This window comes from Alosa sapidissima, chromosome 12, assembly GCF_018492685.1.
Source record: "Alosa sapidissima isolate fAloSap1 chromosome 12, fAloSap1.pri, whole genome shotgun sequence".
Lineage (NCBI taxonomy): Eukaryota > Metazoa > Chordata > Actinopteri > Clupeiformes > Clupeidae > Alosa > Alosa sapidissima.
In genome coordinates this window covers 26,574,854-26,593,013 of record NC_055968.1, presented here as the reverse complement: position 1 = coordinate 26,593,013, position 18,160 = coordinate 26,574,854, and the positions used below count along the sequence as shown (strand labels likewise).

General features: G+C 43.8%; 1 protein-coding gene across 1 annotated transcript in view; it reads left to right on the top strand.

The window, feature by feature from the left end:
- anos1b (anosmin 1b) overlaps window positions 1-18,160 on the top strand; it is a 44,756-nt gene that overhangs the window by 5,091 nt on the left and 21,505 nt on the right. Inside the window, exons 2-3 of the mRNA XM_042057213.1 lie at window positions 3,773-3,820; window positions 17,063-17,125. Coding sequence (XP_041913147.1) covers window positions 3,773-3,820; window positions 17,063-17,125 — 111 coding nt within the window. The remainder of the gene's footprint in view (window positions 1-3,772; window positions 3,821-17,062; window positions 17,126-18,160) is intronic.

The following is an 18,160-nucleotide window of genomic DNA, read 5'->3' as shown; positions in this document are numbered from 1 at the left end:
TCCAAAGGCCAAGGTAACTTTATCAGGATGCACAGTATTCTGGATCCATGAAATAACTGGCCTTTAAATATAAAAATCTGCCTGTCTCTATGAGAATTTAACATAGGGGTGGGAATACTTATGACCCCTGTATTTTAAGGAAGAACATTTATTTATTTATGATACATTATTCATTCACTAAGAAAATTGGTGTCCTTAAAGGTTAGATATTTCCTCATTTTTCACTTAAGGCATTAAGATCAATTTCCAAAAGATGATTTTATATTCCTCTTTTCAGTCAACTTTAGCATGGGTGCCAATACTTTTGGCCATCACTGTAGGTAGGCTGAAATATCACTGATGGTACACTATGTTAATGGATTGACTTGACTATCCCAGATATGTGAAAATGTAATCAATTTTAAGAAGAAAAAGTATTTTTGCAAAGTGTAGCTTTTTAAACCTTTTTTATCTCCAAAAATTACATAACCTAACTGAAATGTAATATGTAACATCTGATCAATCATGACTATCTGTTTACTTATGCGGTTTTTTAATTATATCTCTAACTACAATAATGTTGGTTTATGGTTCCTGTATCTATCTCTAGTATTATGGCAATGAGAAATGATTACTGTTTTATCTCTATCTGCAAATTGTCAGAGACGGCTGTGAGTGGCTGCCACTGAATTGCTTGCCTTTTCAGTTGACATGTAATTGAGCTATTAAATATGGCGGTTAGCACTGCATGCATGAAGTAGTTCTTCACAGTGGAGGCCCCTTTTTATAGTTCCAAACTCTTTCTCCCATTTGCTCTTGTCTCCATTAAATCCATCTTATTTTTCAATGCAGATTTTTACTATCGACTCTCTCTCTCTTTCATTCTCTCATTCTACACATCTAATGTCCCCGTTCTGTACCTTTATATGTTTTTTCCTTTCTCCTTTCTTTCTCTTCTGTGCTCCAACCTTCTCTGCTCCATCCCTCTCTTCTCTGTCTCTATGTTTACCTCGTGTCAGTGGCAGTCCCTCATTCCAAAATCAGAACAGTAAGTGGTGTTGCTTGCCCTGTGCCCTGGGACGAGATGCTCTGATTGGTGAAGCGGCAGACTGATCCGGGGTCAGGGAGAGAACCAGGGGAGGGGAGCCTCAGAGAGGTGGCGTTCCACAACAGCTCCAGACAGAAACCATTACAATCAAGCCCGCGCCGCTTACCGATCATGATAATGGCAGATTTAGGAAAAAATAAAGACGCCTAAATGCCCTCTGCGGGACGCTTTGCTTGTCTTGTGGGGTTGGAGTGAGAGAGTGAGACACGGGGAGAGAGGCCACACATCTAAGAGACAAAAGCTAGCCTACCTTGTGATGTCCTGTGTGTGATTTCATAGTGTGTTCGTTAATGTTAATCATATAGATATACGATTGTTTGTTCTTCTGAATATGCACATACATACTCAAAATCTGTTTTTGCATTCTGTCCTTTAGCAAAGCTATGTGGCTTCATGGTAACTGCCACTAAAGCACTTTTGACTTAGATTATGATAGACTGACACAGAGCGAGAAAAAGAGGGAGAGGGAGAGAGAGATATGCGTAGAGAGAAAGCTCTTCCATGTCTGCCCGGGTTAACCTCCACAACAATTTCATGCAGCATTTTTGCTGTCAGATGTCGTAAAGTGTGTTTAGATAGGTTGGTGTGTATGTCTTTGTGGTGAGTGTCTTTTTTCCCTCCCCCCTCTCGTGTCTCGAGTGAGTACAGTAAAACAGCTGCACATGTGGGCTTGGGCCGGGGGTGCAGGGGTGCAGAACAAAGCCTCGGACCACTTGCCCGACTGACAGAAACAATCAGATTGCTCCAAAGGGACACTGTGGATGGCAGCTGATGACGAGAGCCGACAAAGGCCATGTCTCTATACTTCTGCCACTTCTCTCTCTCTCTCTTTTCCTCTCCCTCTCAGTGTATTTTCTCTTCTTTCTTCCTCAGTTTCCCTGTGCTCTGTCTCTTTTACTCTTTCACCCTCCCCCCCCTGTGCTCTCTCCCTCTGATGATATCTCTTTGATGGGTGCTGTCAGGACTTCCTGTGTATATGGTTGGAATAGCCCAAGAGAAATTCCCATGAATGATGTTCACTGGTTTTCATGTAAAGCAGAAGGCAGGCAACAACACACTGGAAGAAAACAGAGATAGACACAACATGAAAAACATGTTGTTTTGGTGAGAGGACTGCCACTGTTTAGAAAAAGTGTTTATTTTGAACAGACATGCGTGTTGTTTAGTCTGTATAAGTCTAGACTCCTCTACCCCTGTGTCCTTTATTCGATACCTTTACACTAACTTTTCTTGAGACACTTGTCATTTAGGACTGGTGTGGATAAGCTTTGCCTCAAACAAGCCCTTATCACAACAATGCATCTCTTCATCAAAGGCTTTCAGACGAGTCTCTCAAGCTAAATAGTTATTTAGGCGGATTAAGAACAGGTCCCAGTGTGCAGCCACAGGCAAAATTACTTTTTTTCCTTCAGACTTTGCATTTAACTTTCGTCAACTTTCAATTTGCCACCCCCTACTCCCTGAAGAACATCAGAAGCTTTGTTTTTCTTTGTGAAGTTTCACTGTCTCCTTGCCATCTGTTTGCGACTTAAGTTTCCTCTCCTTGAAACCTCATTAAGGAGATGTTTAGGTACATCTCCAGGGAAGATATTACTTTACAGCGGTCCTGCAGAGATAGCAGTTTTTTCTGGGGAGCACTGCAGGACTCAGACACAATGGTTTTTCAGACACAATGGTTATTCTTCACCTGCTTTGGTGTAATTAAGAGCTCACAGGAGTGGGCTGAGACTGAAATTATGTAAGGACCGTGAAATGAGTTTGAACAGTATAAACAGTGGTTACACAGAAGGGGATGTTTTGGATGCGACTGTGGAAGATGAGATTGCGCAATTCTATAAGCTTTTTTCTCGCTGTGACTATTTTCAGTTTTACAGATTTTCTCTATAAAGGTTTTAATAGCACTTTACATTTACTAACTGATTTTGACAGATGCTTGAATTCATCTCAGATTTATTTTCACTACTACAGCCACAATGACTTTCACAGACCGTCTAACTGTATGGGAACAGAATTAGTATTTAAATGGGTATGCTTTCATTCAGCATGAAATTTTGTAAATTTATTTGTTTGCCCAAATTTGTTCTGATCTTAATTACAGTAGCTGTGAACAACTGTCTGTTTTTTTTTTTTAAATAGGAACATTATATTCCTCTAAATTTAGATCAGGCTCTTCCTGGGTTGAAATAGTTTACGCTGGAAAACAGACATTACTGACCACCATCACTCAGATGTTCACGACTGACCTTCTCTCTCATCGATATTCCAAGTGTTAGTGTGGTCAGGTGTTGACGTGCACTAGAGCCTGTGGCTTCGGCCCGTGGTAGAAACTCCCATGTTTACAGGCTCTGTGATTCATCTGTGCCCAGTCTTTCTCCTCACATACGGCTGCACTGTAGGTCACACAATGCAGTCTTGTGGCAAGGCCTGGAAAACATGGCATATGGATTAGCCTTTGAGAGGTGCTGAAATGTCGTAATATTATACATATGACCACACGGCAGTTCAACGTCTTTGGAGCTGGAAAAATGTCCTTTCTTACTATTTGATCAAGGCAGCTAGTAGCTCATTTTGGGATTGATGTAATGCGCCTCACACATATGTAATGTTTTCAGATCAGATTTTTGACATTGCCTCAATATTTATGTAACACCCGCTAATATATATATTTTTCTCTCTCTCTCACAGAGTGACAGTGTCCTGAGTTGGTGTGAGAGTCACCGTCGATGCTCACAGGTAAGGCCGTCTCATTTTTTGTCAGCGAGCTTTGCAGCTGCAAGCTCCTCTAGGATTCAGTCTATGGTAGTTCATCAACCACTCATCCTCCCCTCAGTGCATTAAGGCTTCAGTCGAAATTAATTCGAATAAATTAGGAGGAAATGGCAAAAGGTCAAAGCCTTTACACAAACCACATGTCATATAGGTAGACCCAACACAGCTCAAGACTGTGGGGGCTACTGTAAAGCCATCATAACCAACCACTGTGAGAGTGAGAGGCTTGAGCCTCAAGGTCAGTATTGAAATCGACGGTGTCCTTTCTCATTCAGGTCAAGGTTTTCCTCTTAATGCCCATGTCAAAAGAACTGCCTAACTATAGCAGACCCCTGGTCATTGTTGAATGGTGCTTATTATACAAGGTGCCTTGATCACAAATGCATTGGATAAAGTCAGTGTTCCTGACCAGATGACCACCGCCTACCAGGGGGTTCGTCTGGTTTTTCAATCATGTCCAACTCCCCTCACACGGTGATCAGTGTTGGGTCCCTTAAGGTCTTATTGTTGCGCTCTGTGACACTTTTATGTAGGAATTGAAAGCCAGGTTGGTTCTTTTATGATGGGTTGTCTGAGGGAGTCATAAAAGAAGCGAGGTCAGCTTAAGAACATTGTAGGGAAAGCTTGGCTCATAGATGTCTCTCCTTCACTGAAGACCTATTACAACATCAAATAGTGCCTCTCGGAGACCTGGATTTGGGTTGGGGAAAATGCAGTGTGCTGGTCATACTCGGGTCTTGATGGAGCTCTTTCATCCTGACCATTGCCCTTTCGAATGTTTTGCTTTCTCAGTGAGGCTTGGTGCCCATTTGGTGTGCCACTTGCTCGTCTTTTTGCTCCACTCAAGCAAAGCCAGTTGAAAAGGCTGTGGAATTGAAAAACAGACGAACAAAGCATGCATGCTGGTCATGCCTAAGATCTCGTGAGATCGGATTTGTTTTTCAATATTATATGATATGCGATGCTAATCTCTCACTATCAGAGAGCCCAGCAAACATGGTTAGCTCGTTAATAGTAATTGCCAAAGCCAGGCGCATTTTGTCCCAAATCCCTTCCCCTCCCCACACACACACACACACATCACATTTGCCCTGGGGTACTGGGGTTAAAAGTGGCTGAAAAAGGTAGAGCACTCCCTCTGTGAAGACCGTATTTCTCACACCAAGCTTTTGAGCTGGCCTAATTGTTTTCAGATGGAGGTAGTCCTCCCACAGTCCTTCCAATAATAGGTAAGGTAAATGTTGTGCTTCTTATAAAAATAACGACAGCCATTTCACATCCTCCTGTGCTGAAACAGCTCCTCTTAAAGAGCCTAGAAAATTAGTCGCTGTTTATTCACTTAAGATCCGTGCCAGGAAGCCACTGTTTTTTTAACATGCATTTTCCCCCAGCGTGTTAATTTATTGTTTGATTTTAAAGGACTTTCCATGCTCTCTCGCTTTTTTTTAGGTCCCAGCATCTTAGTCACACGGGACATTTATTCCGGAATATTAGATCCAGTGAAACATACCCCCCTGTGATTTTTCAGCTCCAAAATAGCACTGTGCTCTCATACCAAGAAATATAAGGCTGTCGTTAAGTGCCAAGAGGGAATTAAGTGGACTTTTTTGATCACAAGGCTCATTCCAGAGTCGTCTGATCCCGCCTGTCAGCAAGATGACCTGGGGTGGCCTCGGCTGAAAGTTGATGTCCGATGTTCCCCTTCCTCCTGATTGCCCTCCGTGGTCGACCTGACCCCACATGCTCCTTACTGTGGTCCAGGACCTGGATTAACCTCCCGGGGATCCCCGCCTTCTCCCTCAAGGGTCCGTTTTGGTCTCGGAGGGATTAAAAAAGCAGCTGGGGGTGAGGGCCTGTACCCCACTGGCCAACGACCCCCCCCCCCCACCCCACCCCACCCCTCTTCATCCCAAGCCCCAGCCAGGTCTGTCACCACCAGTCAGTCCCAACCCCCAATGCTCCTCCAAACCTCGTCAGCCACCCTACCCCCACCGCCACCAGCAGGTGAGCTGTTGGCTTGGGGTTGACCTGCTGGCTGCCCGCTGAGCAGGACCATTGAAGGCTTCAGTGATGGAAGGTTACTGCTTGTGTGGTCAACCTTTGGGCCGAACTCATAACCTCTCCAGTCCAGCTCATAGTCTTCCCAGTGGGGAAGTGGAATTAAACAGTTCAGATCAGAGGGACCCTTTTTGTGTTTAAACGAGCTGCTATATTGTATATTGTGGTTCTGCTGACCTGCTAGATGAGTAGCTCAAATATCAATACATTATTTTATTATTTTATTATTATTTTATCATCATTCCTCATAGATTTGTTATCATTGTGCAATGATTTTAAATAAATAATTGAACAAGCGACCATCTGATAGCTGATAGCCAAGTGGAAATATGGATTCCATTACTAGTGTGGGAAACATTGTCAGTGACAGATCTCATCCGTCTAAAGTTGTGTTTACGGACCAACAACGTTTCTTTTATGCCAGATGCCTCTTCCTGTCATTGTTCAGTTAATAGGATTTAATCAAATCCACCACGAGCAGGCTTTGATTAGGTTTTATGTTTCTCTCGAATGAATATGAACACAATGGTTCACTGACAGACTTTATAAGATTCACATATGGTCCTGGAGCCTCATGCTGAAGTCCTTAAGCACATCATGCTTGGTTACATTTTACATATTTCGAGCATGGCCAGTTACCTTTAATGGGTTGTAAAATTGTTTATGATGAGGGATCCATTTAAACCATATGAAAAGTGCTAGTGCTTTGAGAGGCCGTGCTACATGACTACTGCAGCATGCCATCGCGGGGCTTAGAGGCTGGATGACTCACTAGTGGACTCAGCCCTTTCCCTGCCTCGGGTCTTTGGTCCTGTTGCAACAGACCGGTGTGCTTTTGCCGGTGCTGTCAGCCGTGTGCTGTGTGTGGCCTGGGAGACACCTGAAGAGAGTTAAATCTCACGCTTCATTGCCAGTACGATGGCCCGTGTTTTTCAGACATTTGGAACACCCAAGAAGAACAACATGGAATTGTTTTTCATGCTCTTGACTGGCGATGCTAACTGATTAGATGAAGCTGAGGGGGAGTTGGATGGGGGGGTGCAGGGGGAGGTTGGTTTAGTGGAAGGAAAGTTCTAGCTCATTTGTCGCCCCCTCACTGACACCAAGGCCATCCTGTCCTATGTTGGAAAGACAGAGGAGTGCTGTGACCTTTTGGTCGAGGATTAAACATCCTGGAGAAAGCAAACTTCCTGACGAAATCGAGATCTCATGCCATACCTACGGAGTCTCTCAGCGGTCTGCTCTTTGCCTGGAGGATGTTGCAGCACATGTGGTTTCTGTCACCGTAAGGTTTGCGCCCATGAAAAATTTGCATGACAGTGCACTAAATCAGAAACTCCAGCCCCGCTTTGAATCCTCGAGCCACAGTAAAAATGAAAATGTTTTAAAACAAAAAAAAAAAGCCAAAGAGAGAGAGAAGAAGAAAAATACGACCTGGACATGCACTTGGCACATCCCTTTAACATGATCCACTGAAATATTTATGTGTCCTCAAAACAAATTTTATGGACACATGTTGATGCCTTCCACATTGAAGGAGCCAAGTAGTGTGTTATCTGTTACAGTCAAAAGCTTACTTAGGCTTCACCCCACAACTCTGCTTCTGTAGCGCTAATACTCTGCAGGTGCTGTATACTATGGTTGGCACCACATCACTGTGGAATGACTCATTATTCATCAAAGTTAAAGGCAGCAATAAGCTTTTTTAGGCTCTAAACACAAAGTACTTTGGTTAGTTTCCCCCTTTTCCCCCCTCTCTATCTTTTCTCCATTTCTTTGTTACCCACTTGCCCCCATGCGTTGCTCTGGAGAGGCGGGTGGAGCCTCGTCCTGCCTGCGAGAGATTTTTTGCATTTGTTCCGGCACATTTCACAGTGCTTTCAAAGCCATCCTCGGGTGGCTGGTGATGACTGATGCAGAGAAATGGTCTTCTTGGTCTAAGGGGTATTACCAATTCATTAGTTAGTCCTGTGCCTTTAAAGTATCACATTTATGACTGATGTAGACTAGTATTATGTATCAACATGAGAGGTCAGGGAAGTCATGGAAAGGTTTGAATGTATTATATAGCGATGCTATCATAGCTGGTACGGGCTTCTAGAGTGGATTTGTCTGCGTTTCTACAAGACTACCGAACTGCATTTTACACACACAATTCCGTCACTTCCTTCTTAAGACATTTGTGTTTGTCTGCCGTAAACACTTTTGAACTATGATTGGGTTGTTAGGTAATAGGAGTAATTACAGACTGGAATGTTTCTATTTAATTTCAATAATGCATTTCATAGCCTTGTAAATCTTAGCATAGTCTCGGTTTTCAACACAAATCCTTCAATATTGCCAACCCACATACTGTAAAGCACATAAAGTAATGTTGTCCCAAGTCTGCAATGAATGCACAGTACAAATTAATGTGCAGGTTCCAAAAGAAACATTTGTATAGTCTGTTTCAAAACAAGTGGCCCAATTGCTAAGTGAAAAGAAACTCAATTTTCCCAAAGAGTGATGCCCTCCAAAGTCACACACACACCCCACCCCCCCACCAAAACCTCCCTTCACACATATACTCACACACACACACACACACACACAGAGGGAGAGAGAGAGAGACAGAGGGAGCGATAAAAATGCACACACACACACACACACACACACACACACACACACACACACACACACACACACATGCACGAGCACAAACACAAACACATGAGCACAAACACATATACACAAACGTGCACACACACACACACACACACACACACACACACACACAGACACACACACACACACACACGCACACACACACACACAAACACACACACAAACACTCATTGACACCAGGAGATAGATGACTGACAGCTGACTGGGGAGTCTTTGTTTACTTCTGACAAATGGTGTGGCAGAATGCAGCCTGTTGAGAGTACTCAGTGACCGGCTCTGCCTTGAGCCTGCATCCTCGTCCTGGCAGCTTGCTGTGTCGGCCTCACCCCAACCGAAAAAGAAGAAGAAAAAGACGAAGAAGAAGAAGAAGAAGAAGAAGAAGGTGAAGAAGAAGCCAAGGAATGAGGATGTTTCCATTCCATTACACAAGCCCATACCGAGAGGCGGACAAATAAACTGTGCTCAGTTGTACAGCTGAAGAGGGGTTCATGTTCAGGTCATGTGCTGATTTTCACACAGAACCACCGCATTGATATGACTCCATTAATTTTATGACTATGGGGGAGGGATGGGAGGGATGTGAGTGACAGTGAGCCACAGTTCCACTTCCAAAACGGAACTGTTCAAGGAACACTGATAGTTCTTATTTATCACCCTGAAGATTCTGTGCTGTTGAGATTGGCCATACGAAACAGACTCACAATTGTTGCAACGAGACCATGCTATTTATAACCCATGTTTGTCATCATAACAAAGTAACTCAATAGATTCCTGAGCTACCTAAGCCAAGTAAGCTAAGCCACGCTGATGCAAAACAGAAGTTGCAGTGAATTGTGTGGCTTGTGTTTGGTTTGCGCTACATTAGGTGGACGAGAGCGTCCAGCGTTGGCGTTCCGCAGCCCGGCTGCGTTGTTTGACAGGCCTAAGAGTGTGATAAGTGAAGGCACACACTGTAGAGGCACGAGCAGCTGGGCCTCAGTAGACCAAGGCCAAGCTCAGCTCCTGAAACTGATCAATTACAAAAGCAAAGGCAACTACATCCAAAGTCAGATCACTCAGCGAAAGACAAATGAGCATGCCAGCGGACTTTGTTCTTCCATGCTCATCAAAGATTTGCGGCTTGTTTACTGTACTGACTTGCATTCCAAAATCACAACATATTACGTTATAAGAATGAAGTCAACTCTCAAATAAATATGACAAAATCGGCAGTAAACACCATAAAAAAGAACCTTGACCAAAATGGCTCCTTACACCGTCATCTGAATGGAATATTTCTCCATCCGAAAAACAAAAAAAACCTGGTGATGACAATCCCATCAGCCCTCTGTAGCTGTGACTTGAGTCATTTTTGATCATAGGATCCTGTGAGAGACCTGTGGCTTCGCCTTAGGGCTGACGCAGAGGCATAATTCACTGTCGGGCCTCTAGACGCTGTATCTCTTAACCACCACGGTAACTCCGCGGTGCACTCGCACATCTGAGGGGAATTAGTCACTGGGAAACGTGTTGGCGTATGTGGCTTGATTTATGTGTCTCCTCAGCCAAATATGTGCGGCGGCGGCAGTGGTGGCCTTTTTTTTCTTCGGGGAGTCGCGCACGAAAAGCGGAAGGTGTCACTGACGACTAGATCCTGCCTGCAGGGCAGTCCTGTCACCAGAGCGGCTCTTATGTCAGCTAAACACGTGTGTGTTTGTGTGTCAGTGTGTGTGTGTGTGTGTGTGTGTGTGTGTGTGTATTTATGTCTGTCTGTGTGCGTATCTTTCTGTGTGTGTGTGTGTGTGTGTCTGTATGTGTGTGTGTGTGTGTGTGTGTGTGTGTGTGTGTGTATTTATGTCTGTCTGTGTGCGTATCTTTCTGTGTGTGTGTGTGTGTCTGTATGTGTGTGTGTGTGTGTGTGTGTGTGTGTGTGTGTGTGTGTGTGTGTGTGCGCACTTGTGCATGTCTGTTTGTGTATCTTTATATGCGTGTGTGTTCTCTTCCGTGGGGGAGGTGAAGACAAATGAGCCGGCAGGTTTGATAGCAATTGACCCGTTCTGCCTCTTTGTCCATCTGGTGATTTTTCCCCTCAGGCTTCTTCTTTAACTTTCTTTTTTTTTATTAGACTGCGGGGGCAGTTATCCTTCTAAAGGCTTTTCCATATTGTCTTTACTGCCGGTCATCCCACACCTCCAGGTCTCTTTACCCTGCTGAGGGAAAATGTCTTCCCCTTATTGTGCCAGGCCCAGCCTGTGAAACAGCAGGAGAGGTGGGAGGCAGACGCTTTTACGTCTGACTCCTGATAGATATCTAAATCCCAGACCGAGCCCATCGTTAATCACGCCAGACGACTACTGTCCAGCCATGGGGGTGTTGAATAGTAACATATATTTTACCATTTGCTGTGGGGGGAAATACCCCTTTCTTTGGTGCAATTTATGCGCTCAGTAACTCACCCATCTTGCTGTGGCACACAGGTGCTGTTTGGGTTCTGTGGCACTTCATCGCCAGTGCTCCTGGTGAATTATCTATCGCATAGTGTTTCCTTGAGGTGTCCGGTTTCCCCCTGCAATGTGTTTGAAGGCCTTAAAAAAACACAAGTCACCCTTAGACACACACCTGGTTCATTTTATAGCGTTGATGTGAGGGCACTTGCATTGTGTATCCCTTACTGGTAATTTATTGACTGGCACATAGCTTGGATTCCGCTCTCTCTGAGGAGCGTCCCGCGCCGCGGGTAGCGAGCTGGTCAGCGGCAGGCAGATCAAAGTTGTGCGGCGGCCGCTCCTTCAGACGTGACGAGGCCCCTGGGAGCACCTGAAACAGAGTTCCAAGCCTACAGTGTGGCTGCTGCCTGCTGAGAGGCACTGCTTACAACAAAGGGGATGTGAGATTCAGGAATTTGGATGGAGGCTCCACCTCGCACCATGTCTCCCCTGGGAATATGTCATGACGTGAAGAAGAGCTCACTCGGCCTGGATGGACCTGCCAGAGAGACAGACTCGAATAGACAGACACAAGAACTGGAGGATGTCATGTAAAAAAAAAAACTAGGCGTTTCAGTTGCCTGTATTAATCATTTCACAAGACCACTGCTTTGGGTTGGCTGCAAGTGTTCCAGGGATCTTCTGGAAGGGCGTCGTGAGATTGCCCAGCCCTGCAGGCATCTTGACATCCTCTATCCCTCAATGGAAATGTCTTGCAGTAGATTAGCAATGCTGTGTTACTTTTAATAGGTTCATTTAGCAGTGGGTAAATAAAACGTCTAGCTCTATTAAAATACAAGCTACTGGGAGAAAATATTTTATACCACGACAGTTAATGAGATTCATATTGTGCCTGTCCGGATTTGACAACGATATTGTAATGGCTGTCTTTTTTTGGCGGAAACAGTTACACACCAATAATAACATTGTGGTCTGGTGGTCTTGCTGAGGCCAAATGTGGGGAGAAGCCATTGGTTAGAGCAAACAGTATTTTGCCAGAAGCCTTCACATGCATTGGTGGGTGAAATTGCATATTTCACTGAAGACTGTGGAGCTGAACTAGACTGACTTCTTGCCGTAACAGCACATTAATGTAGGAAAGAGTTAGTTTGAAATGCCAGAGTAATGGTGTAGCTCACATATGGGGTTTAATTTAATTGTAATTTGCTGTAATTCTTTTAAAGCTACTGTTCAAGTGTAAGTTACTCAACATTTCGCCAGTTCAGCTGAAAAGAGGTTCTGTACTGTATATACATACGGTGGATGTTATCAGATGCCTTTATACAAATAGAGAAGTCGTGTTTTGGCCAGGCAAGAGTATTCATTTTATTATACATGAGGTCTCTAGAGACATAACTTTCAACATTTAAATGAAAAAGAGAATTTACCAAAGACAGACAAGTAAAGTCCTCTGCAAAACATTTAACCAAGGGGAAGAGATTTCTGATGTTAACTTAAAGGATGAAACTGTGAAAATGAGTCAGGTTGTTTGGTGTCTGTTCAAAACCAATGCACTTAGTATCATCATGTTTGCTCTATTTAGTTTTTTTTTCTTCAACACATCCAATCCAATAATAAGGCCCTAATTTAAATGATGGGCAAAGTCCAATGTCAGTCTATGAGCAAAGTTCTCGTGCATGAACTAACAGCATCATGTGGAGTGAGACAGCTTTGTGCTTTTGTCTTTCTCATGGTATTAAATTTGCAAAAAGATTTTTGCATAGTTCTTAAGCAAGCTTTGGTTAGACTTTAGTTGCACAGCATTTAAATTAAGGCCCATAATCATTGTGAAGCGTTTTGTATACATTATATATTTTAATTGTATATTCTGTACCAGTAAAAGTAAATATTTGCTGCATTGTTTTTCTGTATGTTGGTGATGTGATAGTCACACTTTGTACATTGCATTCTGTCATTTAGGGCACATGTTTAGCTAAGGAATCAGAAAGATATTTATTTCTTTTCAAAATAGTAACTCATAAATATTTGTCAGCGCAGAGTTCTTTTCCATAAACAAGGGAGAGAGAGAGAGCTTCCAGACAAATCCTTTAACGGATACTGGATGTAGTTGGACAAGTCCAAAGAGCAGACATTTTTTACAATCTGAATTAGCCTAATCTACTGCTTGCCTAAAGTATGTCATCGGCACCCAGTGACAGGAACCAGATCTCATCCCTGTGGAAAGCTTTCACAAACAGACTCAGGTTTGACTTAAAAATTAAGGAATGTCCCTCTGTGACTTGGCCGCGGGTCTTTGGTACTCTGGGACCAGTCAGAGGGATGTGAACCCCTGTCACAGCCGTGTTAATTATGAAATATCACCGAAGGAGTTTGACCCGTAGGCAACCCATTACAATCTGAAACACATTTGTCTGCGTGCAAGCCGAAGGAATAACTTTTTCACCATCTTTTTTTTAAAAAAATCAATCGTTTCTCTTTGTGTGTCGAACACAAAGAACAGCGCAGTCATTCTAGATTCTGCCGTTTTTTTCCTGCCTTTTTTTTTTCTAGATTCTCAAAAGACTCGCCATACTTGTCAAGATGAAGAACAGCTTGACCTCCGGTTCTCCCTGCAGCCCTCGTCCTATCTCTCTTTCATGTACAGCAGCGGCTCCATCAATCACAATTACGGGGGGCATCATGTGCATGTCTCCTGGCTGCTCTGTATAATACAGAAATTAGCTTCTGATAACCTCTGCAGATACACACTAAGCTCCCCATTATGCTGTATGGCTCCCTGTTAGCAGACTTGAGGCTTTCTGCACTAATTTGCAAAGCTAGAGAGTGAAGGGGGGAAAATTATATACAGAGTGAGAGGGATATGAGGAGACTAAACCAAAACGAACAGAAGGATAGAAAAAGGCAAAGAGAAAGAATGAGGAGAGAGAGAGATAGAGAGGAGGAATGGGAGGCAGAGACTGAGGAAAGTAAACTTTGGTCATGTCTTTCTACCTCTCACCTCCATATTTCTCTCTCCCCTTCTCTCTGACTTTGTCCTCTCCTCTCTAGCAGAAAGGTGTGTTGTCACATTGATAACTCCCAGGCATGCCGTGAGGGTTTTTGAAGTGTGGGGTGCGAAGGTGATCCTGGAGGGCTGTCAGCAGTGATTACACGGAGCCAGTGCATGCAGGGGCTAACCTGGCCTTGGCGTGACGGCACACAGCCATTCACATGCCAGCCTGACCTCCGACCTCCACACACTGAACTGCACACACATCCATGAGCTGCACGCAGATGATTTAATGGAGCATAGAGTGACACCAGGTTGATTTACAACCTTGCGTTGAAACATTGCCAGTGTAGGTTGTAGCGGTGCTCAATGATGTCTGTCTGGGCCAATTCGTATGCATATACTTTTTGTCTGCAAACTATTTGGCACTACATTATAAGGGCAAGATGGCCTTGTAGATGCACAGTTTTCCCAGTATAGAGATGAAGTTGCATTATACTGATTATTAATTCACACCTTTGCTCAGGTCAACAGTGCGTGGGCCTGACTGAAAACTCTCATCTTTAGCCCCATCTTTAGCCCCATCTTCTCCTCCCTTTTTTCCATGATGGCTGATCAGTCTCCTCAGAAAGTTCAGCCAAGTGAAAGCTGTCTGCCTCTTTTGGAGAAGTGAATGGATGGTGGCAGATGTCGAAATGCTCCATCTGATAATACACAACAGATGTCTCAATGCTCCCCGGCCTTCTCTCCCTCTCTCTTTCTCCATTCTCCCTCTCTCTCTTCTTCTCCTTCACTCTCTTGCTGGGCTGCAGAAGTGGAGAGGCTGGCGGTGTGGACTATGGAGCCCCACTGTGGGCAAACACCTTTGATTGATTAGAAAGGAGTCAAGTGAGGGGAGAGAGGAGAGAGAGGTGCGATGTGGAGATGGGAGACTTGGGAGACCGAACTGAGTTCTGACTGGACACTTGCACTCTCACATCCGTGTCCTGCAGAGAGAATAGTAATCACTCACATTGGCGGGCTGCCTTGAGACTGGCCATCACCCATATTTCATGGAAGATGATCCTTTTCATGCTTTCATTGTTTCACAATAAGGTCCTTTATCGTGTTTTTTTACATAATAAGTGTACATAAAGACTAGATTCTAGATTCTACAGAGATTCTGTGCTTGTCCTCAGACAAGATCCTCTGTTGGAATGTTTATTGAAGAGCTCTTTTGGAACCCTTTATGCTATCAACTTTGTAGTGCGGATGAAAGGTCTTAAAACATTTAAATGGTTTGGGGGGGGGGGGGGGTCAAAATGGGTTCCTTTATAGGGACAAGCTTGGGAGCCCTTATTTTGAAAGTTTAAAACTTAATCCGGCACCAATCCTGTTTGCCAAATTAAATGGAAAATCTCCATAGACTTGTAAACCCAGAGAGCTCTTTAAGTCTGAAAAAAGGCCCGTGTACAGAACAACAGTCTCATCATACTGCAGACTGTACTGAAAAGGTTGCTCTTTTATCACTCCCAGTTTTAGACAGTAGCCTAACAAGATAAGGTCAGCTGGAGGAGTGCTTGTTTGTCTCTGTGAAAGTCATAAAGACTTCTAGCTCGCTGAGTGTGAACAGTGATAGATGGGAATAAATCACTGGCATGTTATTTTACAAGCTCCTGGCTGGCGTGATGTATCGCTAGTCAGGGAGGAAGCAGAAGAGGAGCCACATCTGACATTAGCCTTCATCCATTCCCCTAGCATGCTGAGGAAAAAGGCACATGGCTCCAGGCTAGATGGGTGGTGCTCACAGCACTGTATGTATGCATGTATGTATGTATGTATGTATGTATGTATGTATGTATGTATGTATGTATGTATGTATGTATGTATGTATATGTTTGCCATGAAGTCCGTAGGCATTATGATGGATGACAGGGCGAGGCAGAGAGAGTGATGGCGAGACAGACACATACCACTGGGGGAATACAGCCTTCTGAATCTCTTCCAAACACTAAATGTGTTTGACCTTGCAGTGGATGATCAAATAAATTTCACGTTTGGAGCCTCAGCCGTAGTGGCAGTTTTATTTTTACCCTCCCTTTAAAGTCTAGCCTCTTGCCAAGAATTCAGGAGCAGTATTTCTTCTGCTGCTCTTGCTGGCGGCGGTAAATTCATCTTTTGCATCCGCATCTCGCTCACGTTCTTTTTAGCCTGCATCAGTACACTACATTGACATTCAGGTTCTAACCATGTGGATTAAATTCTTCTTTCCATATGTGCCTGAATATTCACTGTGAAAGAATAGTCTTCCAAGGAAAACATCTGTCTGCCTGTAACTGAAGTCGGTAATAGAAGCATTATCATTGTCATTATTCAGACTCTATACATATCAACACAATCAATGTCTCAATATACATTACATTAAAATGTGTTTTGAAGGACTTCTATATGATAAAGGAATGCTGCAGCATACAGTCCTGGGAACACTAAATAGATAAAGAGGAAGAAAACTGGCTTGAATGTACATAAGATAATATTTCGTTTATGGGAGTTCAAATACGGAAGATGTTAAGTAAGTCAATACTTTAATGAAGCTGTCTAATGGCCTTGCTTTGAACAGCAGCAATAAAGTATTGATTTTCTCAGCATTTTGGGAGATTGAGTTTTCTCCTTTGTCTATATCACCATATAGCAAGTGTGTTGCCCCTGTGAATTCCACAAGACCATAGTGGGGAAAATTCCCCTTTGATGCAGACCTATTCCACAGAGTATATAATACAGTTAGATGGTGTGTGTGTGTGTGTGTGTGTGTGTGTGTGTGTGTGTCCAGTCAACATGTTCTCCCATCTGCACCTCAGAAGAAAACACACACACACACACACAAACGGCTTAGAATTTATCCTGGAAAGCCTCCTCTCCACTGCAACACTGTGTTCCTTGTGAGGTGCACCATGAAATGTTTGTGCGCGCCATTCAGCACAGGGCGGGCTGTTCCCCTTCATACGGTCTGGTGCATGTGGCATTTGGAGAGAAAAAGGTTACATGCCATCCCCCAAAGGTTTGTTTATCTGTTTGTCTGTTTGTTTGCAGTGCCTACAGCCGTGCAAGGAGTTATGGGAATCGGGACGAGGTCTTTCAGAGAAGTCCTGTGAGGTAAGGTTCTGTCTGGGCTTGTGGGTGCATGCATGTGTTAGTGAGAGAGTGAGAGTGAAAGCAATGGAGAGAGAGAGAGAGAGAGAGAGAGAGAGAGAGAGAGAGAGAATGCTTTGGACGAGGTTTACCTTTGGTTGACTGGAGATGGTGAAGGCTGGAGTGCAGATCATGAGTGGACCAGACGTCTTCCCGTGATTAAATGCACTGAAAAATGACCGAATATCTCTCTAGTATTAACCTGGGACACTGGGGCCTCGGGCCAACTAGGAAATGTTGAAATACTAGACACGAAAAGGCAATATCATCTGGATCTCCCCAAATAGTGCTTCTAAGACCTGCCATACTTGGTGTGTAGGAAGTGTGTGTGTAGGATGTGTGTGTTTGTGTGTGTGTGTGTGTGTGTGTGTGTGTGTGTGTGTGTGTGTGTGTGTGTGTGTGTGTGTGTGTGTTTTAGGGAGGGTGCAGAGAGATGCCAAATACTAAATACTTAAAATATATCTCTTTTCATGGTTGATTATCCAGGTCTTTTATCACAGTACTTCAAAGCAGCGAGTGGACTGTTTAGAGAAAAGCCTGTTGTTCTTTTGTGAGAACCACAAAAAGGTTGGCATAATTGATGTCTATAAGATAAGCCTGGCATTTACAGTCAAAGAGGTTAATCTCCTTGTTCGTGGAAAATGAAAGAAGTCCATTATTGAGATTGAGTCACCCATTACAGAGCGTAGCCCTGCCAAAGATGATGACTATTAGGAACACCAATTGCTGGTGATTTGGCCCTCTCCATGTGTTGGGCTAGTTAGGCTACAGTACATGAAAATCATTTCATAGATCTCCTGGTGCGGGTTACAGGCATTCTATATTAGGAACAAGGATCTGGGACTTCTTGCTTTGTTGTGTTCCCCCCCCCCCCCCCCACACACACACCCCCACCCCCTCCGTGATTCACCCAGCTCTGGAGAAACATATGCCTTGCATCACACAAAACCCTGAAAGAAGTGTTGAGTTAAGTAATTCCTGGAGATGTTTTGCAAATGA